At 53.4% G+C, this 27264-nt stretch overlaps 2 protein-coding genes across 3 annotated transcripts in view; both read right to left on the reverse strand.

Annotated features, from left to right (window-relative positions):
* Positions 1-15195: 15195 nt before the first annotated feature.
* FOXJ1 (forkhead box J1) lies at positions 15196-18046 on the reverse strand (the record flags this gene model as incomplete). The annotated part of the gene is made up of 2 exons (XM_080923183.1): positions 15196-15960; positions 17549-18046. The coding sequence occupies 2 exons, from the start codon at positions 18044-18046 to the stop codon at positions 15196-15198; spliced, it is 1263 nt and encodes a 420-aa protein (XP_080779309.1).
* Positions 18047-19886: 1840 nt separating this feature from the next.
* The window catches only part of RNF157 (ring finger protein 157), a 65541-nt gene continuing 58163 nt past the window's right edge, over positions 19887-27264 (reverse strand). For both annotated transcript variants that reach the window (XM_080923056.1, XM_080923055.1), the window contains exon 19: positions 19887-22317. In XM_080923056.1, coding sequence (XP_080779182.1) covers positions 22196-22317 — 122 coding nt within the window. In that variant the 3' untranslated portion in view covers positions 19887-22195. The remainder of the gene's footprint in view (positions 22318-27264) is intronic.

Here is a 27264-nt window from a genome sequence, read left to right on the forward strand (position 1 = left end):
GAGAGGGAAGGCAGAGGAGTCTGGGTGCCCCCTTGAGACATCCAGGGATCTCTCTGACAAGAGAATCAACCACAAGTCCATAAGCAACAGTAATGTGTGTCCAGTGTATGTCAGATCAGTGTGCCTTCCTACACAGACAGTCCTCACCCTTCATGCTTACTTAGGGTAGATCCAGGGGAGGCCTGTGGAACAAAAATGCTGTGGCTTTGAAGCGGAACTGTGGTGATCTGGGAGAGTATTACATACAAGGGCAGATTTTGGTAGAGGCTACAGCTTGTATGTGAGGCTGGGCGGTGAGCTGGTTGCTTCTGTCTATGTGAAGAAGCTTGGGTCCTCTGGAAGAGCAAACCTCAATTGTGGGCAGTACCATCCGCGGTAGGAAGCTGGGATCCTCAATGGCCAGTGTATGAGCTCCTGCCATCTCTTTGTTTATTTCAAACCCGAGGGACCACTAAGGGGCAAGCACCTTTACCCTTTGAACCATCTCTGCCAACCCTAGGCTAATCCCTTCCCCTTTTCTCTTTTCATGTATGTGCAGTGTGCATGTGTGCATGAGCCCATGTCTACGGGTGCTAGTGGTTGGGAAGGTCCACTTTTGACTTAAGGAACCATCTTCCATTGACTCTCAGCCGCCATCATTGAGGCAGGATTCTCAATCAAACCCAGAGCTTCATGGTTATGGATAGTGTAGCTAGGCCTCCGAAGGCTGGAATGACAGGCCAGCTGCCATGCCCAGCTAGCATTTATGTGGGTTCTGGGGAATCTGAATGTGGGTCCTCACTCTTCCGGGGTGAGTACTTCAACTACTGACCCATCGCCCCTGCCCCAGTTTCTTCTTTTTGTTGTTGTTTGAGCCAGGGTCTCCCCATGTAACTTGACGGGCCTAGAACTCGCTATGTAGATCAGGGTGGCCTCAAACTCACAGAGATCCACTTGTTCTCTGCACCCAGAGTACTGAGATTAAATGACAGAGGATTACTTAAAGTTTTTTTTTAAGATTTATTTATTATATATAAAATACATTGTAGCTGTCCTCAGACACACCAGAAGAGGGCATCAGATCCCATTACAGATGGTTATGAGCCACCATGTGGCTGCTGAGCTTTGAACTCAGGACCTCTGGAAGAGCAGTCAGTGCTCTTAGCACTGAATTCACCTTCTGCTTCCAGATTACAATGCATCACTGGGAGAAGTCAGGACAGGAACTAGAGCAGGGCTGGAACCAAGGCAGGAGCTGGTGCAGAGGCCATGGCAGGTGCCACTTACTGGCCTGCTTTACATGCCTTGCTCAGCCTGCTTTCTTCTGGAATCCCGAACCACAAGCCCAGGGGATGGCACCACCCACAATGGGCTGGGCCCTCCCTCACTGATCACTAATAGAGAAAATGCCCTGCGGCTGGGTCTCATGGAGGCCTTTCCTCAAATGAGGCTCCTTCCTCTGATGACTCTAGCTTGTGTCAAGTTGACACACAAAACCAGCCAGGACAAGGCTTCAAGACCAGGCTATATGGGTTCATGGTCATAGGTCCTAAATAATAACCTACTAGAGCCGTTTTCCTAAACAAGTATAATTTCTAACTATATTCTAAATGTGTAGGCCAGGGGCTAAAGAGATGGTTCAGTGGTTAAGAACGCTGGCTGCTTACTCTTCCAGAGGACCCGGGTTCTAGTCCTAGCACCCACATAGCGATGATTTTTCAGGGGGTCCAGTGCTGTCTTCTGGCCTCCATGGGCACTGCATACATGTGATGGACAGACATGCACTTATGACACCCATGCATAAAGTAAATCACTTTTAGATAGTTAAACCAACAGATGACCCTGGCTCCCGCTTTTCATCAAAGAATGATTCGTTTTGCTTTGGTTTTTTTTTTTTTTTTTTTTTTTGGGGGGGGGGGATGGCGTCTGTTACAGAGACACATAGCTGGTTCTCACGGAGGCCTTTCCTCAACTCTAGCTTGTGTCAAATTGCCTGTGTCTGAGTGCGAGACTTAGTGCCTGTGGGGTGCACAACCAAACCTGGTACAGCTGCAATGCAGCCTACCCCCCCCCCTCAGGAAAAGTCACAGAGAGGGAACAGAACAGTTGTAAGAACCTGAGCACCAGGAAGACAGCTGCTAGACAGTGTATTGTAGACACGACAGGGAACATTATACCCATGAAATCTCAACAATATGGCTGCCTAAACAAGACCAACGGGACGACACAGGTCGGCATGCCAATGTGAGAAAGTTCTTACGGTCTCACCCCTGGGGGGAGGTTGAAGGGGGGAGGAGATGGTGGGAATGGTGTAAATACAGTACTCATGAATGAAAGGGCCAGGTGTGGTGGCAAGCACCTTTAGAGCCCAACACTCAGGAGGCAGCCCCAGGCTACCCGCTGTGAGTTGGAGGCTGGCTTGGTCCACATAGGAAGTTCCAGGCCAGGCAAGACTTCATGGTGAGACCCTGGCCCGGCTAACATCCAAAGTCCTAGCTTTAATCTCTAGAGCTTCACACAAAGAAAGAAGGCATTCAGGAGTTACCCTACCATCCCTACGCAGTGGAGGCCACTAGACACACGTCCGGCACCTACACATCACAATCGATCATTTTAAGTACACACCAGCCACCCGCCCAGCGCTCCATTCGGGGTCCGCTCACACGACGTGCACATCCAGCCGCTCATACACAACATTTATTTACACATGTATCATTTCATGTGCTCACACACACGCGCGCCCTGGCTCACACCTCTATCTTTTTAGACCACGGCCTTTCCACTATGCTTCTATCCTAGGCTGGCTCTGGGACAGTGGGGGCTCTGGGAAGGGGGGCACTACTCTACTGCGCTATTCTGTCTCAGCAGCTCAGAGCCCGGCGGCCATCCCGGAGAGGGAGGCAGAGAGCTGGACGCCGACCACCAGGGGGCGCGCGCCGGTAGCGGGAGAGGGAGGTGCAGGCGGAGCCGAGGCAGTCGGAACATCGTAGGGAACCCGGGCAGTACTTGTGGGCCTGCAGACTGGCCCGGGAAGCCTGCCCCGGATCTCCTAGTCCGGGCGGTGCAGCAAGCAGGCCAGCTGCTAGCTCTGGCCTCGACTGCCGCGCCCTCACAACCCTGGGCATGCTCCCTCTGCCCAGATGCAACCCAGTTGCAATACCCGGAGTACTCCCACAGCCCAGTTGCAACTCCCAGCGCGATTCCACAGCCCAGTTGCACCTCAAGGCATGCTCCTGCAGCCCGGTGCAGCCCCTGGGGCGCTCCCGCAACACAAACGCGGCACCACGCACTGAAGGACAGGGTCCCCAGGGTTTTTGCTCCCTGAACGTGACTCAGCGCTTTCGCGTGCAGGGCAGCATCCGGGCTTGCAGGGTTCAACTCACACGAGGTCAAGAGCTCCCAGGCTCCAGGCAGAAGGACGGTTGCCCTGGTTCCTGAACCTAGATGAGGCTTTCAAATAACCTGTCTGTGTAGGTAGCCAGGAAAACAGGGGAAAGCCTGCGAGGGAAGATAGGACCCCTCTTCCCTGCTAAGACTGCAGAAAAGAAGGTCCCTTTGAGAATTTGGAGTTCACAGCAGGTTTATGTGCTGTCAGTCACAGGAGGGACAAGGACTGTGGGGACTGGTTAGAGGAAAAACCACCACAGGGGAATGGCATAGGTGTGTCATACATTTTGAAGGATGGGAAGGTGGTTTCCAGGAAGGTCTGCTCTGTGGGAAGTAAGGCAGAGATGGCTTCAGAGACTTAAGAACTTTAGTAAGAGCTTTAGACTGAGGTCCACATGCACTGGGGAGGCAGAGGCGTGTGGATCTCTGAGTTCGAGGCCAGCCTAGTCTACAGAGTGAGTTCCGGGACAACCAAGGAACACAGAGGAACCCTGTCTCAAAACAAAGAAAAACGAGCTTCACTGTTCTTCTTTGGTTGGTGCACAAGCAAAGAGACCACACCAGTGCCCCAGGGACAAGTGGAGGTGGCTGTGTCAGAGATGAGCCACATTCAGGCTGCGGTCTCTGGAGCTGCTGGATAGGAGTGGGGATGCAGGGACGGCATAATGTGGGCAGGCAAGGTTTTCTCCTCCCCAGCACAGGACTTAGAGATCCTGCCACTGTGGTGGGAAATGGGGGGGGAGTCTTATTCCCTTGATCCAGAACTACCCTGAGGTAGGGGTTCCAGGACCAAGTCTTGGTTTCACTCAGTGTGTTTAAGTGTGTCCTGCATATCCACAGAAGAGTCTTCTAGTCTGAGGTTTGTTGAGTGACTGACTTGACTGAATGAATGAATGAATGAGCAGAAAGGACAAAGAAAGGTGTGTGCAGCAGTCATTGGTACACACAACCTGGCAAGACATCTTACACAGCCAGTTGCCTTTAATAAAGGCTGTGTGGATATTCTGTGGCTCGTGGGACAGTCTTTGCATGTAGCCCAGGCTAGCCTAACCCATAATCTTCCTCAATGTTCCATATACTATCAGGCCCAACTAATAGGGGCTTTAAAATAAGGCAGGAAAGAGAGTTAGGTTGGTATGTGAGGCTTGGGGGCCCCAGGCAGGAACAAGCCTGACCTACACCTCCCTGGGTCCCCGCTGCCCGCCCAGCTGAAAGCTCCGTTTCCAGTCTAGTTTTGTGGACGTGTCACTGAATCTTGCATTGAGACCCCCACTTTCCTGTGCTACATTCTCTACACTACTCTTGGCAGGCATCACAGGGAACCTGCTCCTGCCCCGCCCACCCTGAGCTTCCCATCGGGCAGGGGGTTCTACTAGCATGCCCGGAAGCCAGCCTTACCTGTGCTGGCGTCCTCGGGTCCCTCTGCGTCTCATTGTCCACATCTGTAGGCAGCCCCAGAAGGATTCTATGTCCCAAAGACTGAAGGGCCCCCCTTGCTTCTGTGATGCTACCAACAGTGCCGTAGGCCTCCCTGTCTAGACTTTAAGCTTGAGTTTGCCAGAGGCCTGGGCAGCTAATGTGGTGACGTCCCCAAGCTTATGACTCAGTGTAAGACTTTCCCCTAAGAAGTATTGCCAGGAGCCTCAAGGAGGGGGCTTTGTGTTTCTGTAGAGGAAAGCGAGAGTCCTGGTTAGGCAGAAGGTAGACAGATGGTGTCCAACACTTGAACTATGACCTTAAGGAATTGGGGCAACTCTGAGGATAAGGTAGGAAAGTGGCAGTCAGCTCCTGACTGAGCTACAGAACCCCAGATAAAGGCTCTGGACCTGGGGTGGACTAGGGACTCCATAAAACTAAAGAAGGAAAAGGGAAGGGGGGAAGATGAGGGGGCCCATCATGGCCCGCACTGAGGAGGCTGAGGCTGGGTGACAGGCTCACGTGACTGTTGGAAGTAAGGAGTCCTCGAGGTGTTCTTACCTGACTGCATCTGACAGGGTCCTTTGCCCCACATGGAGTAGCCAGCAGCGCCCTGGTCACGCCTGCTGGGATTCACCCCCACCCCTCCCTAGTGTTGCTTTTCCCTTTACCTTTCTGCTGAACACCCATGCCCGCTCTTTTAAGGTGACCTTGACATGGCTGATCGGCTACACGTATAGGTCTTTCCCCTGACCCTGCCAAATGAAACCGCAAAGAAGAGAGAGAGAGAGAGAGAGAGAGAGAGAGAGAGAGCCTTGTTCAGAATGTTCATAAAAGCTTGTTTACAGTAGCCCCACACTGGAAGCTGAGGTCAATCGTTGGAACCCTCATAAAGGTAGAGGGAGAGAGCAGACATGGAACTCCAAACATACACACACACACACACACACACACACACACAGATACACACACACACACACACACACACACAGATACACAAAGACAGACAGACACATGCTGCACCCATATAGTCAATTCCATCACGACGGTTTACTCTCCATAGCAGCTGAACCAGGCTCTGGATCAAGGGACACCGGGCACTGTGGGTGGGAGGAGCACTGTGGGTGGGAGGAGCACTGTGGGTGGGAGGAGCACTGTGGGTGGGAGGAGCACTGTGGGTAAGAGGAGCACTGTGGGTGGGAGGAGCACTGTGGGTGGGAGGAGCACTGTGGGTGGGAGGGATCAGACACTGGGCTGAGAAAAAGGTTAACTAGGTCCAGAGAACGGAGATTCAGATTCATTCCTTGAATCTAGAAGGCATCCCAGTGCCTGCTCTTCTAGGAGTATGCATGATGATTTTTTTTCTTTCTTTTTTGTTTGTGTTTTGAGACAGAGTCTCTCTGTGTAGCCCTGATTGTCCCGGAACTCACTCTGTAGATTGTCCTGGAACTCACTCTGTAGAGCAGGCTGGCCTGGAACTCAGAGACCCGCCTGCCTCTGCTTCAAGAGCCTCTGCTTCACGAATGCTGGAGTTCAAGGTGTGTGCCACCAGGCCCAGCTGACTTCTCTTTCTTTTAAAACTCCTTTTGAGACATCCCATACTTCCCAAGGTGACCTTGAACTCACACTACAGGAAGAGTGACCTTGAGCTCTTACCCTCCGACCCCCATCTCCCGAGGGCTGAAGTGGTAGGCATGCTTCACCTCATCTGCTCTGTACACTGCTTGGGCTCAAACCCAGGACCTTACACACACTAGGCAGTCACTCTACCAACTGCTTTTTATTATCATGCCCCTTTGTCTTGTCTGGGCCCTGGATTTGTTTCCTTCAGGTTTCCGGTAACTACCCACTAAGGGTTTCTCCTCTGAATAACTTGGGGGGGTGCATTTGACATGCCAGAGTCATCTCCCCCCACTGCAGCCAAGGATAACCTTGAATTCTTGATACTCAACGCCTCTGCCTCCAGAGCGTTGGGATGACAGGCCCACACCACCACATCAGGTTTGCAAGGTGCTGGAATTGGAGTCCAGGCCTCATACAGGCAAAGTAAAGTCTCACCCCAGTCTCAGCACTAAGCATTCAGTTTTCCAAGACTAAACTTCATTTTGTAGCTATATCTTCTGGAAGTCCTTTTGAGCTGCAGTGTAGTGGGAAAGGGTCTGGAAAGATCCAGACAGAGGCAGGCTAAGTGGACCAAACACTGTTTTGATTGGCTTTGGTCACCTAGGACCCCACTGCACACCAGAGTTATAGGTAACTTAATAAAATTACTCTCTTTACAGGATGTAGACACTTAGCTGTCCTGGGGCTGTTCTGTGTGGGACTGGGTGTCCCTGTGCCCTCTGCTGGTCCTTCCCCTCCTCCGTAACTAACCTTCCTCTCTCTATCCAGCTGTGTCCCAAGATCTTCCTTCAGAAGATCCCAAACCTTTGATGGTGGACATTTGGGCGAGAGGTGGGGGTAGGGCATGGTTCTCTTTATGAGTGACTCGCACCTCTCTGGGTCCCACTGAGGGACAGTGTTTAGCTAATTTCTCTCTCCCTGTTTTCCAGTTGAGGCATCCCCAAAAGCCTTACTCCCATCAATAAAACTCAGGGTGTGTGTGGGTATCTGTGGTGTATGTGTCTCTGTGTGTGTGATGTGTGTGTCTGTGTGATGTGTGTGTCTGTGTGTATGAAGTCCATTTGTCTACTCTTCCGCCCAACACATTCCAGTAACTTAGGGAGTCCCTACCAGAGCAGGGCTACTCATTTAGAAATGTATTTATTCATTGAGAAAAGGGCTTGTGTAGCTCTTAGATGGCCTTGAACTTTTGACCTCCCTCCTATTCTCACCTCCCAGGTGTTAGGATTACATGTGTAGGCCGCCGAGTCTCATTTATGTGCAGGGGATCGAACTCTCGGAGGCTCCACACATGCCAGGCAAGTAGGATATCAACTGAGCTGCATCCCCAGTCCCACCGGGACTGATCTTTAGCCAAACAGCAGAGATTAGGGCCCTTAGACTCCTCCTGGATCTTCCCTGCCCTTGGTATAGGACTTATAGCCACAGAGGTCACTCAACGTCTTACTTAATGTTTCCTTTGCTGTGATGAAACTCCATACGACCAAAGGCAATCTGGGAAGGAAAGGGTTCATTTCAGTTTACAGCTCATAGTCTGTCATCCAGGGAAGTCAGGGCAAGCAGAGGCCACAAAGGAATGATGTTTAATGGCTTGGTCCTCAGGGCTTGTTCAGGTTGCTTGCTCTCTCTCTTCCTCTCTCCTCCTCCTCTCATATATTACCTTCTGATCACAGTTTCCCCTCCCTCCTCTTTTCCCAGCCCCCCCCCCACTTCCCCTCTCTCCAGATCCACTTGTCCTTTGTTCCCCTTAAACAGGGGGCGGTGGGTTATCTCAGGGATGTCAACCAAACGTGGCATATCAAGTTGCAATGAGATTAAATGGATCCTCTCACGCACCAAGACTGGACAAGGCCGCCCAGCAGGAGGAAAGGGTCTCCACAGCAGGCAAAGGATCAGAAACAGCTCTGCTCTCACTGTTGGGAGGCCCACAGCAACAAGCTACACAACCCTAACAGGTACACCCACAAAGTCAGCCTGCTTTCTTAGGCACTCCTGGCCCACCTGGCTAGGGATGACATCACCCACTATGGCAGAGTTCTTAACCTTGTGTTGTGGTGACCCCCCCAACCACAAAATTGTTTCTGTTGCTACTTTATAACTGTAATTTTGCTACTGTTACAAAAGTTGTAATGTAGGGCTGGAGAGATGGCTCAGGGGTTAAGAGCACTGACTGCTCTTCCAGAGGTTCTGTGTTCAAATCCCAGCAACCACGTGGTGGCTCTCAACCATCTATAATGGGATCCGATGCCCTCTTCTGGTGTGTCTGAAGATAGCTACAGTGTACTCATAGAAATAAGATAAATGCATCCTAAAAATAAAATAAATTGTAATGCAAACATTTGTGTTTTCTGATGGTCTTAGGCAACTTCTGAAGATCATTCAACCCCCAAAGTGGTTGGGACCCACAGGTTGAGATCCTCTGCGCTATGGTGGGGCCCTCCTGCATCAATCAAGAAAATGCAGCACAGGCTCCCACAGGCCAATCTGGTGGGAGCATTTTCTCATCTGAGGTTCCCTCTTCCAAAATGCCCCTCGGCTGTGTCAAGCTGATATAAGAATGAGCCAATTCACCCAGGATAATAGTGTCAGGTCCAGGAGCCTCGGGCTCTGTTCTACCTTGGTATTCAGTGGAGCACAGCTAACTGAGGACAGCTGAGCGGGGCACAACTCTGACCTGGTGACCTGGTGGCCAGGGTATGAATGAATGAATGGCTTACATACTGCCCAGATGTGTTTGGATGGAGCAGCCCTGGGTACTGCCTCCCCACTCCAGCCTTACCTTCTGTGGCTCCCACTGCCTCCCAAGGTGGCTGCAACCAGGCCCTAGGGGATTAGAGACCAGAAGGACCGGGTCTTTCTCTTCCTCCTCATCTGGCGCATGTCTTCCCCAGATCCTTGGCTAGGGCGGCCCCAGTCAACACTCAAGGCCTCCGATTCCTCCTCCACGGCTAAGGAACACAAATATGTAGGATCAGCAAACCAGTCTCTTCCTTGCCTCTACAATAAGGCAGTGCAGCCTAGCCTCCAAATTCGCCGAGGGCCTGGATATTCTAGCCCCAGAGTCTGTGTACCCCTGGGTCAAGCCACAGCTCCATGAGTTTGGGGGAATGTTCCCAGTGCGTGCGCCAGGAACCTGTTACATCACTAAAAGCATTTTTGCAGAGGCTGTGTTTCTGTCTCTCAACCCCACAATCCATTCAATTGGTCACTACTCAGCACACTGGCCACTGTGCTCGATGCTTTCAGTGTAGGACAGGGCTGGGTGGACCGCTTGTCTGCCCACAGGACTCTGCGGACACAGGATCGGGAGTGGGAAACTAATATCTCAGTCTGAAACCCACTTTACCCTCCCCAGCCCAACTCACCTAGTTCATCTCTGGCGCTATCCGTTTAAGGCAACCTTGATGCTATACTATATGTATGAAAGGGCAGAAGGGGGCAGGGCCACAGTTAGAGCCTACAGGTAGAGCTTCGCAAGGAGAGAACATTAGGCAGCTTTCTGGCCCCAGCTTAGTTCCTTGGACACACAGCGGTGCTGGGAGGTCAGTTGGTGCTTTAGGGTTTTGTTGTTGTTTTGTTTTGTTTGTTTGTTTGTTTGTTTTTCTTGTCCTTTGTTGTTTGGTTGGTTATGAGACATGGTCTCTCCACAGAGCCCCGGCTCTCCCAGAACTCGCTGTGTAGATCAGGCTGCCCTCAAACTCACAGCGATCTTCCTGCCCATGCTTGGCTAAGCCTACATTGCCCAGAATTCCAAGTATTCACAAGGCCCAACCCAGCTTAGCTCCCAAGATGGGGATTGGGAGCATTTAGGATGCAGGCCTTAGCAGAGGTGGATTCAAACAGAGTGGGCTGATGGGGGTGGCAGTGTCTGGTTCCTGGGGCCTTACATCAGCAGAGCCGTCTCTCCAGGGAAAGAACCTAGGGCCTCAGAACTGAGGCACCCATTCTGCCTCAGACAGAAGAGCAGGTGGGCCTTGGACCATCCACATAGGCCAGTCAGGGAGCTGCAAGGGCCAGTGGGGCAGACCCTCTGTTGTCTGTCTTTGATTACTGCTGAGTCTGACCTTGCCAGGCCAGTTCAGGCATTTTGGCTTCTGGGAACATTGTCCTTTAAGGTGTCTTTGCCTGCTCAGGCCCCAGCTTGCCCGCCTGTCCAGGTGGCTCTGACCTGTCTCATCCAGGAGAAACAGGAAGAGATGGGTACACGTCCCCTGGGAGGAAGGCAGCTGTCCTCCCTCTTTCCCCATCAAGGGCTTCTATGTACTTGTCTCCTGCTGAGCTGCAGCTCACACTACTTAGCACACCTCAGGCCTCCCAAAGTCCCCTCCCCTCCCAAACATCTCCCCTCCTGTGTCACCTGTGTTTTCTTTCTCCTCACACAAGAATGTGTCTGCCGGACCTGGGCTGCCGGCCCATCCCATTGTTAACAAAGCTGCCCTTCCACTCCCCACAGGACAGGCCCAGACCTGCCCCTGGGGGCAGCCCATTACCCCCTGCTGAAGTCCTTATGCACCTGTTTACCTTTGGGTCTCAGCCAAGGACAGAGCGGGAGCTACACCTGACTCCAACCAATGCCCACTTCCTTCCTGTCCCTTTCCCTCTCCGCAGGGATCCATCTCTACTCTGGAGTGTCTCAGGTCCAGTTCAGCTCTGAAGGGGGTTTAGCTTTGTTGTTTCCGATCACTATGAAGAGCAAAGAGTTCTTCCTAGGGGCTTTGGGATGAGAGTCGCTGGACCCTGTAGTGTCCAGTCCTATAGAACTCAGAGCCAAGAGTGGGAGGCTCCCAAGCTCCAAGCTTGTAGCCTTTCTTATAGCCACTCCTGTCACCTTCCCAGCTGGTAGTGGAGCAGACACGTGGACAAAGGAGACGATGGGAAAGAATCGAAGTCTCGGGATCGAAGGCTCTTGGCTTTGGAGAAGGGCTTTTTCCCAATGCTTATAAAAGAGATGGGTTCAGGGACTGCAAAACTGGGGTTTGAAGTCTAGAATTAAAGATCAGGCAGCTGGGCTGGTGGTGCAGGCCTGGAATGACTGATGTTTGGGAGGTTGCTGGCATCAGGAAGGTGACCGGTCAAGACCTGTGTGGAGGACAAAGTAAGTGTGTGTCTGGAGCTAAGACATAGTGAGGCTGCATCTCACACAGGAAAAGTAACAACAGGAGCTGAGGACTCCAGCTCAGCAGTGGAGTGTTCGCCTAGTACATGTGAAGTCCTAGGTCCAAACCCCAACCACCACCACAACAGGCAAATTGGAAAAAAAAAAAAAAAGAGAGAAACAAACCCGATAAACATGGGGGAAAAATGGGATCCTTTGTGTGCCGCTGAGGGAAATGTGTGCTGACCAGAAAACTGCGCCTCTAATAAACCCACCAATAAATAAAAGCAGACACAAAATACCATGTGGCTAGCATCCAACTTCTGGACATACGAGGAAGAGGAGCCTGTGCTAAGAGCTGGAATCCTAAGCCCGAAGCTACACAGCCCAGAGGCAGTCAGAAAAGGCAGCTGAGTTGTGGGCCGGCGATGCTGGCCCAGCGAGGTGCTGTCTGGCAGACCCACACCTTTTGAGGAGTTCTGTGGACTGGGTAGAATTATGCGTGCCTCCTAGTCTTAGGGAAATGTACGTGTGAAATGCCTAGTGGCCATGGTGTTTGCCGGCTGAGATTATACGGAACCTATAAATGAAATGAGGTTTTGGGAGATGGCTCAGGGGCAAGAGGGCTTGATCTTCTAAGCACGAGGTCTTGAGTATGCGCCCCGAGCATCCATATTAAAAGCCAGGCATTGCAGCACCACACCCAGAACTCCTGCACTGGGGATGGAGACGGGGCCATTGCAAAAGAACCCGTTGTCCTACAGGTTTAGCACAGTGAGTGGTGGTTCCTCGGGAGTCTATCAAGGTAATGAGGCCTACAGCAAAGGAGGAAGACACCCACTGTCCTGCTCTGGAGAAGACAGGCGCCCCACCCTACCCCCACTCCCAGCACATACACCCTCACAGAAGCAATATGTGGGGAACTTAAGAAAATCTGTGATGGGGCTGGAGAGATGGCTCAGTGGTTGAGAGCACTGACTACTCTTCCAGAGGTCCCGAGTTCAAATCCAAGCAACCATATGGTGGCTCACAAACATCTGTAACAGAATCCAATACCCTCTTCTGGTGTGTCTTAAGAGAGCAGCAGTGTATTCACATATATGAAATAAAATAAATAAACCTATAAAAAAAGAAAATCTATGATGGACCCATTAGAGATTCTGGTCTAATTGGGCCAAGGTGCAGCCGGCAGAATTTTCAGGAACTCGAGTGAATGTCAAGTGTAGCCGAGGGCTCGTTTTGTTCTGCTCTGTGTCTTTGGCCTTGGATTCATGCAAGGGGCGGTTCTGCTTGCCCCAGACATTGCCTCTCTTCTTCCCAGAATAAGCCTGGGGCAGGCAGTAACTCGCCCGATTGTCAATCCAGGGTGTGCCCACTTTGGCCAGGGCCAAAGGCTGGTCCTAGGGGCTCATGGAAAAAAAGCCCAGGCTGCCTTCGTTCTTTTAGTGCCATGGTCTGGAGAGAGGAAGGGGGTGGGGGAAGGTGATGAGAGCGAAAGAGAGAAAGAAAGAGAGAGAGGCTTTGGTGGGGGACAGCCCCTTCTGTGTGCTGGGTGAAGGGATGGGCTCAGTGAGGGTCCAGCCAGCTTGCCCCGCTCACTGTGAGCCCTTCTGGAATATTTGGAATAATTAGCAAATGAAAGCAATGTGTAAAGCAGTGGAATGCCAGGCTGGCCTGGGGCCAGACTCAAGGGCCAAGGAGAAAGAAAGACCCGTGGAGGCTGGGCAGGCTTGCTCTGAGCAGCACTGGGCAATGCTGTTTCTCTGTGTGTTCATGTGTGTGCACCTGTGGGGTAGACAAGTTGCTCACAGAGAGGGGCCGGGCGGACACAAGGATGCTGTGTAGCGTTAAATTGGGTGGTAGTGGTAGAGAAATGGGTCTCAGACAAGCCAGCCTAAGATGAGGGGCCCATCCTGGTTTGCCGTCAGCTAGGACAGCATGGGCCCTCACAGCTGGGAGGGCAAGTCTCAGCACTGAGCCTGATTTTATGGCCGCCTTCTGTCTCCCTAAGCCGGTAGCAAGCTGGGTATGGTAAATATACATGAGAGCGGGATGTGGGGCCTTGGGGTTTCTCTGACCTCACACCCTGTCCCTCCAGGAAAGGACCCAGGGAGGGTATTGCTGGAAGGAGTCCCGGGACTCTTGGGCAGGCAAGCCTGGGCAAGCCCTCATGGTGGGGGACGGCTTAAGCCGGAGCACACTGGCCTTTGTGAATCCTCCGGGTGAGGTGGGGCTAAATGCCCTGTCTCTTGTTCGGCTGGGCCTGTTGGCCCAACTGTCCCATTGTGCGGATGGAGGTCCCCAGGTGTGGAACAGAAGGGATCCTGAGAGAGCCACTCTTTGGTCCTTTTCTCCCTTTTTAAGATACACTGTCACTATCTTCAGACACACCAGAAGAGGGCACCAGATCCCATTACAGATGGTTGTGAGCCACCGTGTGGTTGCTGGGATTTGAACTCATGACCTCTGGAAGAAACAGTTGGTGTTCTTAACCACTGAGCCAGCTCCGAGGCTAGACTTCTACAAACTCTGTCTTGTTTCCTTGGCCATTCCCCATTTGACAAGGGAAAAAGAAACACACCAACCCCTTCCTCTCAAAGCTGCTGCACTGCATTTGGCTCTTGACTTTCCCAAAGACAGCTGGAAGGATGACCGTGCTCAGATTTCTTTTTAAAATTTTATTTTGAAAAAAAAATTTATTGTAAAGAACTTTACATGAAAAAGGTTAAATTGCTCCACGTGGAGGGTAGATACAGGTTCCAGCCCCAGGGGTCAAGGTGGAGCAAGACCTGGTCCCCACAGTGCAGGCAGGGGCCTAGGGCTTGTCCCCTTCCTGGTCCCAGTGTTTCCAGTAAGCCAGGCATCCCTTTCCCAGTTAAATCTTAGCTATAACTACACTCACTATATTAATCTCTCCCCCCTCCCACCTAGCAGCTTGGCTGCCCCTGCCCCAACCACCCCAAACCCCAACTCCTTGTTGCTCTCAGCCTTGAGTCAGGTTCCAGGTTTGCAGCCTCCCATCTGCAGGTGATGGGCTAGGAACAGGCCCCAGAGGGCTTAGAGACCATGTTACCTCACCTTGCTGCCCCGACCTGGTTTCTGCCCTCCTCTTTCTGCTCCCTCCTCCAGTCTCCTCCTCACTCTCCCCGGCCAAGGCTGCCAGGGCCCCTGGGAAAGCTCTGCCAGGAGGGGCCTCCTGGGAGTTAATTTGTCATCATCTAATGAGCGTTTGTTGTACCTGGGAACTTTCTCCTGGTAGGGCCCTGAAGAAGCAGCAGAAGTGGGTGAGGCAAAGCTTTGGTGAGGGCCCTGTTCGGTTCCTCCCTGGCCTGGTAGGACCCCTCCGGGTTTCAGCTCTCAGAGTGCAGGGGGAGTGGGAGGCAAGCAGGGGCGGGGGTGCTTTTGCCAATTCTTGGGCTTGGGAGAACATGGGTCGATGAAACACTGTGTGTAGGGGGTTACTGATGAGGGGGAGGCAGCCGTTTGGATCCTGGGTCCCCAGTTCCCAGTTCTTCTGGGCTTAGATGTGAGGACATCCCCAGCTGGCAGGCAGCAGTGTGGCCCTGATGGAGCCGGCCTTCAGAGATCCGGCCCAGTCCCTGCCTGGGTGCTGAGATGTCCAAGGGCCTGTCTTGGGAGGCAGTTCTGGGCCCTGACTTGAGCACTGTCCGGAGATGGGGGTGGGGCCTGACCTTTTACAAGAAGGCACCCACACTGGCCCAGTCCTGCAGGTCAGCGGCCAGGGTGGCATCCCCTGCTTCAAAGAGGGGTTCTGGGGGCAGGCAGCCACTACCATTCTCGTCCCAGGGATGCTGGAGGAAGGATGTGGCCAGGAAGGTCTCGTCAAAGTCCAGGTTGTCAGCCTGGTCCACCGGAGGTCCCCAGGTAGCAGGGCAGTTGATGTGGCGGCCATGGACTGTAAGATCCACATCTCCATGTGAGCTGGGGCTCAGTGGGGGACTTAGCTCCAGACCCTCCAGTGAGCTCAGCTCCTCACCCAGAGCACCAGCCTCAAAGATGGCCTCCCAGTCAAAGTTACCTTTGAGGGGTTCCAGCTCACCCTGCTCCTCCTGGGTCAGCAGCAAGGTGCTGGGAGGCCGCAGGACCTTGGCCACCCTCTTGGGCAGCGGCTGCTTTCGCTTATGCCCTAGCCTGCCCTCTCCTGTGCCCCAGCCCCCCTCCCCTGTGGCCTCCTCAAACTCCTGCAGCAGCTGCTGGGCCTCCCTGTTCACTGTCAGAGGCCCACCCCAGGGGGCAGTGTTGGGTTCCTGGGGGGCCTGGCGGGCAAAGGCAGGGTGGATGTGGACTGGGGGCAGCCTCCGCTTCTTGAAGGCCCCACTGAGCAGTCGCTCTGCATACTGGGGGTCGATGCGCCAGAAGCCCCCCTTGCCGGGTTCATCTTTCTCCCGAGGCACTTTGATGAAGCACTTGTTCAAGGACAGGTTGTGGCGAATGGAATTCTGGATACAGTGAGAGAACAAGAGAAAAGGCACAGGGGTCAGGGGAAAGGCAGCAAAGCTGCACCCCGGCATCCTCCCCTGACGGGGGGGGGGGGGGGGGGCAGATCAACCCGATGCCCTGACCAGGCAGTTGTAGCACTGGGACTCTGGGACACCAGCCACAGGGTATGAGGAGCCCGGAGTGCATGGGGGGGGGGGGGGGCTTTTGTTCTCTGTTGCTGGGATATCTGCCTGCTCAGTCATCCGAGCTCTGAGCCACAGGGTGGCTCTCAGTACCACCCTCTGTCATCCTTCCCTCCCTCCCTCCCTCTGTTGCTTGCAGGTCCTGGCCAAAGCTCCCCCACGGCCTGGACTGCCCATCTCCTCTGCCTGGTTCCCTCTGTTTGTGAAGTGGGTGGGTTAAGGGAGGGGGCCGAGTGACCAAGGAGGGAGTGTGTGTGTGTGTGTGTGTGTGTGTGTGTGTGTGTGTGTGTGCGTGCGTGTGTGTACAGGTCAGGAGGAGATTTGGTGACTCCTTGTTTAGCCAGCTGCTGACCTGGGCCTTTGCCCCCCACCACCCCACAACCTTCTCTTTCCACCCAAACCTCAGTTGATTATTACCCAGCCAAGTACAGAAGGCTCATTTCTGGGACCGGAGTTGGCAAAGGCTTTGAGTAGGGAGATGGGGATCGTCTGACCCACAGTTAGGGCCATTTGGAACGGCTCGGGGCTGTGATCCTGTCCCCTGCCCCTTGGCCTCCTTAGGGAAGAGTGGGCAACCTCAGGCCGCATCAGGCACGTGGATCTTGATGTTCAGAGGATGTTCAAAGTGCTGTCTACTGAGCCTTCTCTTACCCTATTCATGTCTGCAGCTAAGTTCTACCCACACCACTCCAGTGTCCAGGGGTCCAGCCTATGCTAGCAAGGCAGGTGGGTGGAGAGTGGGTGTCCCTTTGGCCAACAGGGCTGGGATGTTTACATGGCAGCCTGGCCCATTGGCTGCTCTGTGCCAGGTTCTGGAGACTTAGAACCCGAAGCCACTGCAGCCTCAGTGCCCCTGTGTAAAGCACCTGGCTCAGGTAATTGCCCCCCTAGGGAGGCTGGCTGAGAAGGTGGGGGAGGAGGCAGGAAACTGGGGAGGAGTTGAGGTGGGAGGCTGGGTCAGTGGCTTTAGGATGACCTAATGACCCCTCCACCTGGACAACTGATCTTTGTATCCATTGGGCTCAAGTCTGCTCTACTCTCTAGACCAAATGCAAAAGGAAGGGTACAAAACCTGGCAGGGAGGCCTCCTGGGCTCCATTTTAGAGTCCAGTTCTGACAAATTCTTTGGGCAGAACACTGTTTAGGAATTCTTGGGACACGGGACAAGAATGTGCCTTAGCGTTACATCCCACACGAGTCTACACTGGGCCCTCTTCTAGAACTTCCTCTGTAGTCCTGTCTCCAAATGGAGCTTTTCCAGTCCTGGCAGGGTTTAGGTCTCTTGAGAGGTCAGACCCTCGAAGCCAGGTGCCTCCTTGGCCTTGAAGATCTGGTGTGTGAGTCTGGCTAAGTGCCAGAAGGAGGGCACGAGGGAGCGGCCACCACCCGCACCTCTTCTCCCTACCTGCCAGGTGGGGTCTGCATGGCGGAAGTAGCAGAAGTTGTCCGTGATCCACTTGTAGATGGCCGACAGAGTGATCTTGGTGGCCTTGCTGGCTTGCATGGCCATGCAGATGAGAGTGGCATACGAGTAGGGCGGCTTCACGTGCGGGTTGGTGGCATAGTCCACGTCGTCAGGAGGCGGGGCCTGCAGGCCCGGGGGCGCGCTTCGAGATGTGCACGACGATGTGGGCTTGCCGGGGGTGTGTGGTTGCCCAAGGCAGGCAGGGTCGGCCGCCAGCGGTGACCCGGGCGCCACCAAGCCTGGTACTTGGTGGTAGCCGTGGGGGTCGGTGCCTCCCGGGGGAAGAGTAGGGGCCTTGGCGTTGAGAATGGAGAATTCCTGCAGCCATTGCAGGCTGGTCAGGCTGTCATCCAGGGCGTCCGGCTCCTCCATGCCACTCTCTGGCCCGGCCTCCTCCCGGGGCCCCGCTCCGCAGAGGCGCAGCCAGCTCTCCGCCATGTCTGCGGGGACTCTCCGAAGGGGCGGTCAACATCCACAGGCTGAGCCGGAGTGGCCCGCCGCGCTCTCCGGGCCGCTGGTGCCCCAGACTCCAGTTACACGGTCTCCAGAACACTCACTTCCATTCTGCGACCCGAGGGGTCGCCTCTTCCGAACACGAATGTGGGGCCTGCGGGAGCACCACGGAACTGAGCAATCTTCCCCTACCCCGAGAGGAAAGAGGAGCCTTACGGGGGAGCCCCTCATATTCATCCCCGCAGCCTGTGGCGAGGTCAGGGAAACACAGATCCCTGGTCTGACCCCGCGTCTCCACCTGCCCTTGGAAGGTTCGTTGGCCACAATGAGAGAAGAGGGTAGGAAGGCCCAATCTAACTCTTTTTTTTCCAAAGACTGGGAAACTAAGATCACACCCCAATAGTTCAGAGTGGCACTAGATGCAGCTGGGGCAAAGTAGGTCATCTGATCCTTGGAAAGAGGTATTAGGATGTAGGGTCCCAGGTAAAAAAAAGGGCACAGGACTGAGTTATGGAGGGGCAGAAAGCGATCTCCGGAACTCCTCAGATTTCATCTACTGGCCCCACTACTTCCGTGGGCGACCGATGGACTGGATAGCCAGCAGGTCCTGACGCCCTCCCATCCCGTGGTCCACAGCCCTCCCAGTCCCTTACCTGGCTCAAAGCGCAGCCAGCCAGAGGAAGGTTCTGGAAGAAGTTCCTCCCACCTCCCGCGGCTCTCTGTCCCCAGCTCGAGGGCTCTGCAGGCGCCCCTTGTCGCGCTCCCCCTCGCCCGACGGCGCTTCTCTGAGCGCCGACGGCCCGGGGACCGGCATTAAGTAGACGCTCCGAAGGCTTCTCCTGCTGCCATGGCGACGCTCCGCCCCCGTAAACAGCTTCCGCTATTGTTATTGGCCAGCACGTCTCCAAGGAGACCGCGGGCCCTTGCAGCTCCTCTGCCGGCAACTCTCTGGAACTCTCTGGTTCTGCCGCCCTCTCCCGCGCTACCCAGCCCCCTACCCGCCACTGAGATCTGACTCTGCATTCCCGCCCGAGGGCCCCGCGCTGGGTCTCATGGCGGGCGCTCGGCTCCCGCTCGAGGCTCCGGGAACCCCTCCCCCACGCGTCCGGTTTGACCGCTGAGGGGACCCACCCTCGGATTCTGCAGACCAAGCCCCGGGGAACCGTGCCCTTGGAGCCTTTCCCCTCACCGGCTGCCAGTGGCCTTTGTCTGGTTTCTGGGGCCTTTCCCTAGTCCCCGAGTGTCTTCTCTGGTGCCCACAGGCAAGTCTGACTCTCTGATGCCACCTGTCGCTTACAATCCGCAGAAACGGCCACACAGCTCGCAGACACACCGAGGCGGGTAGGGTAACCCAGCGTCTCCTGGTAAGCAGCTCGCCCACTCACCCTGCTCAGGTTCCTGGAAGCAGGAATTCCAGGGGCACCTGAGGAGGTGCCTCTCCTTCCAGACAGCCTAGGAAGGCAGAACCTGCGGCAAAAACGAAAAAGCCACGGGCCTGCAAGATCCTCTCAAAGAGGTCATTTGTCCCACTAATTTAGCCAGGAACTGGTTAAGTGACAGGAACTAGTAAGCATAAGGGACTCTAGGCTATTGCTTTCCCTACTGCCACCAGCTTCGGGGTTCTTTAATTATTGACGAGATGCAGAATTGGAAGCGATCCGGTTTAAGGCTGATGCAGAAGCAGGTAGGGCTCAGTCAGGAATGGAGGTGGGTGTGAGGCCTTGGGTGCAGCAGACCTGCAGGAATACTAAAAAATACCAGAGCCACCGACAGAAACGTTCATAAATGAACTCACTTTGTAGATGATGGCTTCCCTGCCTCTGTAAACAGTTTTATTCACTTTTAAGAATCATGCAGCAATCCATAAATATTGCATCTTGATGTCCCCACTGTAATGTGCCCACAAGTGTACTCCAGGGAATGTGAGGGGTACACATCTGGCACAGACAGCACACACACACACTCCCTCTCTCGCTCTCTCTCTCTCACACACACACACACACACACACATATGCACACACACCAGGTGTGCAGGCCCTAAAACAAAGTGAGCAACCAGCAGCCAACACCAGGTGGACTGGACTAGATTCCCAGTGAGATGGCTTAGTGTTTGGGTCTGTGCCTGGAAGATGCCACCAGGGGTAAAAATTCTGATGTGATGAAATTAGGTAAAGCAAAAAGGCTTTGAGGAGACCGAGATCACTACAGTACCAAGCATGGGAAGATGTGGTGTGGTGAGGAGCCAAAGCCACCAGAACATGCCTGCCCCTTGGACCCGGACAAAGGGATTGTTTCCAAATGAACTGGGTTGAGTGTGGCAGCTGATGGAGGCCCACTCCGTAAATAGGCTGTCTCTGCTTGCCAAGAAGAGCACAGAGTGGGGGTCAGAACTGAGCAAGGGTACTCTAACCTGGGTGCCTAGATAATGGAATTCAGGCTCAGCACTTGTGAGGGAGAGAAGGGCTGATTATAATGGCTTTCTTGAGGGTTCCTGGCCACTGTGGCTACTGTTTACCTGAATCTCCTTCATCTCAGCTTCTTCCCCTGCTCCTCTCAGGTCACACCACACTGTGAATACCGCTCACCCACTGCCTGCCAGGGGAGGAGGCGGGTCTATGTGCAACCGTCCCAGGCTAAGGGAACTTCCCTGATGCTTCTGTTCTTTGAGGAAGTGTGGTTATTGCTCATCTTACACTGGTGTAAATCTTAAGTGTGAACGGGGCGTTGGACTGCTGGGGAAGTAGAAGACACAAAGTGGGGTCTGGAAGAACAGGGTGTTCAGAAAGTATGATATAGAATCTCAAGCTCAGCCTACCACTCCACAGGCTGCAGAGCACTTTCCCTCTAGCAGTGACTACCACAAACAGGAGAGCTGTGTAGTGATGCAGGCCTTCAATCCTAATGCTTGGGCAACACAGGCAGGAAAGTCAGAAGTTCAAGGTCATCCCCAGTTACATAGTAAGTCTGAGGCCAGACTCTCCACCTCCTACCTCCCCTCAGAGTCCTGGGCACCTGTGTTTTTGGGAAAGCCTTCCTAGGACCACATTTGCAAGTCCAAAGCTCCTTTCTCGCCCTCATAAGTAACTGCCACTAACCTTGATTCCCAAACCATCTCATGTTCCACTGAACAACTACCTGTTCCAAAAGCTGTGAGATATGCAGCAAGAGCCGTGTAAACCCCACTGAACTGAGAGAGGCGTGACACCCAACAGTTTCCTGCCAGCTTGCTGCCCTGGCTGCCTGGACAGCATCTCTCAGCGCCGGTGAGCCCGTGGAGAGTCCACACCTCCCATCTATCCGATCTGAAAGGCAGGGGAGGAATACACTAGCGTAGGGAGGGCTTCTAATCCTCTGGCCCTAGAGCCTCCGCAGCTCCTTTGGTGATTCCTGTGCACCAGTTTGAGAACCACTGAGCCTCAGCCCTTAGCCTAGTTCTTGAGCGCTTTCTTACTAAGAGGGCAAAGAAGCAGTGACTGGGTGTGAGACTCCCCCTCAGTGGCTGTAGATGTGGGAAGAGCCAGCCCTAGCACTGCCTGGAGGTGGCCCAGCTGGCCTTCCTGACTGCACCAGAGGAGGACAGGCCTTACAAGGGTGACCTTCCTAACTGCAGACACAGGAGGTGCAGGTGATCAGTTGTTAGTAGATTTGGCTTCCAATCCCTTAGGCTCGAGTAAGGGGCTCCTGGTGTTCTGGGAGGCCAGTGTGTGGATGGCCTCCCTTATGGAGCCACTTCCCGACCACTTGGAGTTAGGTTTCTAATTGCTTACGAGGTTCCAGAAACAAAAACCTGTCCATGGGTGTTTAACAAAGCTTGCCAAACTCTTCAGTCTTCTTGGTTTCCACTTGGAAGAGAAAAGGCTACAGAACCAGCCCTGACCCTCGGCTCAACTGGCCCACTGGGCTTGGCTGGCACGCATCAGCCCACAAGAGGAAAGCTTCTGGTTCTTTCTGAGAGGGTAAGACTCATGGTTACAGGATGAGGTTGGTGGAGGGTTGCACATTCATTGGTCCTCCCTTCATGTGAGTATAAAGTCCACGTGTCTTGTTGAAGATGCCCAGAAGGCCTTGTGGTCCAGTGAAGACAGATGGAAGGCAAGGACAGGAGGGGAAGCCCAGGTACAGGTGCAGATGCTCTCAGACAGCCAAAGGATCCCATACACAAGGCCTGCTCTCCTCAGGGTCTTCCAGGCTGCTGGACGATAAACGCCGGCGCTGGGTATTGCGACGGTTGACGATGGTATCATGTTGCCAGGTACCTGGAGGAGAAACAACAGGTTCCAGGAGCCATTCCTTAGGTCAGGTGTACATGGTGTCTCCCGTACAGCAGCACAGGAGTCAGCACAGAGTCTAGGAGGATGTGTGAGACCTGATTCCGGGCAGTGTGAGCCACTCTGAGCAGGAGTGAGGAGGAGCAGGTGCCACGGCTGCCCCTCCCTAACTAGGTGGTTGCTGCCTGTGACCCATGGACAGATGAGGACACTGCAAGTGCTCTCCATTCGTGAACTTACCTAGCATCCATTGTGCATGTTACGTACTTGGCTCTGGACTCGCAAATGTTAGTTAGGAGGCTGGGCTGAGCTGCTTCCTGCATGGAATGCAGATGTGCAGAGAGCACACTCTGACCTACAGCCTGTGTCTGCAGGGAGTGGGAAGGGGCTGTGGCAGGAGCCAGGGAGGGGAGGCCGTGGGTGGGAGGAAGTATATGTTCAGAGCCTTCCTGTGCCTCTTCCTTGCCCGAGCACCCTGTGGTCCAAGATGCTTTATCACCCTTACCTCTCCAAGCCCGACTTCCTTTGTGCCTAAAGTGGAGACTCAACCCTGATGCTTCTCTGCTTGATGCGACTTCCCTACCTTGTTTGTTCTTCCTGGTTACATTCACACCTGCATCTACCTGGGCATCTCAGTTCATAGGTACCAACGGTCTGATCTTTGGCAGGTCACCTTCCTTAGGGTCTTGGCCTTCTTGTATGTCCAGTGAGGCTAGTGTGGCATTCACAGATTTGCTGTGAGGCTTGCATGGGGCCATATGTAAGGATGACTCAGAAATGATCTGTGAGCAGTTCCTGGCAACTTGGTTTGGGGAACCTTCATGTGTTCCCTGGTCCCTCTAGCTGGCAAGTTAGCTCTGTTTTGTCCTCTCTAGGAGCACTAATGTGTTTTATACAATGACAGGGCCCACTCCTTCCAGGCTTGGGATGTTCAGGGAAGGTTCTTCATCTCGTTGGCTCTGCTAGGCAAGCTTCTGCAGGGACCATTTACAGGTCTGCGCCCTGGAGCTCAGAAAGCTAACTGGGTAGTGTAGTCCTGAGTCCAACTCACAAATGGCCAGCATCAGCCTCAGATTCAGCGAGCCTAAGACATAAAGAAAGCCCTTAACGGCTGGCATACATGCTAGGGTGAAGCAGGTATTGATTGCTGGTTTTGCATGAGAAGCCTGATGTGGGCATCTATCCTGAAGCTATAGTAACAGTCCTCAGTGAAGCCCTGGGAAAGGACAGGAAGAGGGTCTTTCACACCTAACCTGCCCACAGGCTCTCCAACTCCTGAGCCTGAGTCAAAGGTGCGTCTGCCCTTCCGCAGGTGGCACACTGGGAGGTGGGAAGAGGATGAGGCAGGAGAACGCTCAGTTATGAACCCCAGGTAGAATGCGTGGTTTGTTCAGTTATATAATTTGGTAGATGTCATACCTATTCCTCAATGTTTATGGGGCAGGACTCCGGAGCTGCGGCTGTTCAGTAGGAGAGACCAAAAGCAAATGGTAAACGAGAGAGAAGACACACATGCACACACAAGTAAAACAGCAGGAGCCACATCGTTACCACCACGATCTCTGCTGCCAGCATCCATGACACAGGGCCTGACGCTGTCCTGACCAAACTCACTCAAGTCCTTATGCAACACCATCTGCCCCAGGAGCCCCAGTCAGGGCTGCAGATCGCTTGTCTCTAGTACAGATGGGCCATGTGTAGAAGGCACATGGCCAGAGAACAAGACGTCCTCCGGCCTGGAGGGACCCACAGGATCCACAGCAGCTCTTACGCTGTTGGCCTCTCCACAGCCCACTCAGAAGGCAGCCTGGATCCTGAGGAGATGTCTGTGCCCTTTGGATCCAGGCCCTCTGACAAGAAACTAGAGCTTGGGGATTTGAACTCCCTCCAGGAGAGAGACAACAGTGCTTTACATTTGGTTTCCTTTGGGGAATCAGAAATGAGAGGAAGGGACCACCAGAGGCCAATTTAGGGACACGTGGCACACCTCTCTGCTGTCTCTACTAATATGCTTATTAACTTACAGGCTACAGTAGTTAAAAGATGCTTATCCTGTAATTTAGATTTCTCCTGAGTGTGCGCCACAAACATCCCATTTTAAAAACAAAAGTACAGGATCTCTTTTTGTAGCCCTCATGGGCCTAGGACTTGATATGTAGACCCAGGCTGGCCTCAAACACACAGAAACCTGCTTGGCTCTGCCTCCTGAGTTCTGGGATGAAAGGTGTGCATGACCACATCTTATTTTAAAAATGATCTTATTTATTTTTATTTTATGTGCATTGGTGTTTTGCCTGCATGTGTGAGATTTTGCTCTTAACCACAGAGCCATCTCTCCAGACTCAACATGACCACTTCTTAATCCTGTATCATGAGGCTTTAAGGCAGGAGTGGATTCACTTCAGGTCTATTTCTTTAGATTTTACTGCACAGGACTACGACTGCTTGATTCAGTCATGTAACAGTCATGCCGACTTTGCACAGTCACACAGTTCCAGCTCTTATCATATTCCCTGTCAAGTTAGGTCATCCCATGGGCAACTGGCTCTAGCATGAGGAGCCAGAAAGATGGCCTCTGAGGCTCTAGAAGCTTCTTAGGGGGAGAGGAGCTGGAATGCACAGGCCCTCTCTAAGGCCTTCACAAGCATAAGGAGGGTGCTGATGGCTTTCCTGGCAGAATGTGACACATGTGACCCAGGGAAACACGCCCTGCCCTTGGCCTTTCCCTGTCTGCTCTCCATGTGTCCTCCATGAAGGGGGTGGTACCTATTTGAAGAGGGAAACAGACTCCAGCAGGGACAGAGTCTGTGGGAAATGCTCCTCAAGGGAGGAAGGAGCATTAAAGAACAGGGGGGCACAAGTCAACCCTCAGCTCTCACAGCAGGGTCGGCGAGCACTGCTGAGTGTGAACTTAGTCTGGGGAAGCTACACAGACCCTCCTGGTATTGACCCAGGAGATAAACAGACACCCCAGAGTGAGTACCTTGGCACCTTTGCTACCAGTGTGTTTCTAACAGAGGGGACACGTCTCCTCTCTATAAGAGCCCTTGGACTCTTGCTATAGATACTTAATTAGTATATACTTAGGAGCTGCTTATACCCTAGTCTCTCTCCTGAGACTGCCACAGTGACCGATTCCATGTTCCCCTAAATGGTTTACTCTCCAAACTGCCGACTCTAAACATTTTCGTAAGGAAGCCATGCTGCTTCCTGCCTGGACTCTGCTGTGTCCACACCGCCCTTCTCCTGTAAGTGAAGGCGCACTGATAAGCGGGTTGTTGGGAAGGAGGCTTGGCCAGGAGGAAACAGAAAGAACAAGCTTGGTCTCCATGGCACCGTGGGCTCCAACAGTAGCAGTAGCTCCCTCTGCCAAAAGCTGGGCTCGGCCTAGAAGCCCTTGAGGAAAGGCTGGCCGGCAGAAAGCCACCACAGACACAGGCAGAGTTAGGCACAGGCACCACATTTACCTGATGACCAACCAAGGATGCCTATCCCACAGTCTTTGCCACAGAAGCGTGTCTGTTTTTGTTGAACAGAGATGCGGTCTTCTCACTTTTTTTTTTCTTTTTCTTTCAAACTCAAGTACACTGAGCATAGGCCCTTGCCAGTTAGGAACTGGAAGCTTGTCTAGAGCCCTGAGCAAGATCCCTTCCAGTGCACACACCAGTAAGCTTGGTGTCGAGCTGAGCAGAGGCAGGAGGACAGGCACAGAGTGAACATGAACTTTCACACAAGTCAGAGAACAGAAATGAGTTAAAAAATGAGCAAACCAGACAGACAGACCTACATTTGGCATAAAGACATGGAACATAAACGGACGGATGGAAGCAAGGCCAGGAGCGGGAAGGCAGGGGTGATCGTGCCTGGTCTCCAGCAGCTCCAGTCCAGCCTTAACTGGGCAGGAGATGGCCATACAGAGCAACGCCCTCCACCATGCTAGGACAGGAAGGGAGAGCGCCTGGGGCCTGTGTGGGAGAAGCAGGTGATCTGATGCTGTCTCTCAGGTCTCACGGAAGCCTGGGACCTGGGCAGTATCCTCAGGACAAACTAAAGACAGAATGACCGAAGTGCCCTTGGAAAGGCTGGAGAAAGTTTCTCCTGAGCAACTGGCTTCCCTTGCCACAGGCTTGCATGGGGCCAGGACCTGCTGGGACCATGTCTGGCACAGGCTGAAGGAGAGCTGCAGCCACAGAAGGCCCTGTGGCTTAACACTTCAGCTACTTCGCTGAGCGAGTAAAGCACTGGACCCCGGAGTGGCTGTTCTGAAGCTGAAGCAGGTCTTCAGTGGGGGACACTGTGGGGATTATAGAGGGACGTGTAAGGGAATCTGCTGAGGCCAGGAAGGGACGTTTGTCCCAGGCAAGGCTCTTAGTGGTTTTTGTTGCTGTTGAATGGGTACACTGAAGTCAGTACACAACTGTGATTTATTTTATTTTGGGGTTCTCAAGACAGTTTCTCTGTGTAGCTCTGGCATGGAACTTGGTCTGTAGACCAGGCTGCATCAAACTCAGAGGTCTGCTGGTCTCTGCCTCTGCCTTCCCAATGCGGGGATTAAAGGCTTGCACCACCACACAGAGCTTAATTTGATTTTTTTTTTTTTTTTTTTTTTTGAGGGATTAGGTCTTGTTATGTAGCTCCTGGCCAGCAGCTTGCAATGATGGGGCTGCCTCTGGTCCCCAAGTGTGGGATTCTGGGCATGTGCTATTGTGCATGGACTTGAACGTACAATTAACATGGCTGCTTTGCAGATTCTGTTTGAGGTCGTAAGAAGAAACAGGACACTCTGAAAGTTGGGGCCTTAGAGAACCAAGTCATCCCTGCCCTCTGCCTTCTCTTTTGGGATCCGAGTCTTGAGTGTGTGGTCACTGGTGAGCTAAATTCACTGACTACGAGGTGCTTTTAGATCTCCTTGTGATCCTCAAACACATGTCCCTT

Source organism: Micromys minutus (assembly GCF_963924665.1).
Source record: "Micromys minutus genome assembly, chromosome: 10".
In the NCBI taxonomy this organism is placed as follows: domain Eukaryota; kingdom Metazoa; phylum Chordata; class Mammalia; order Rodentia; family Muridae; genus Micromys; species Micromys minutus.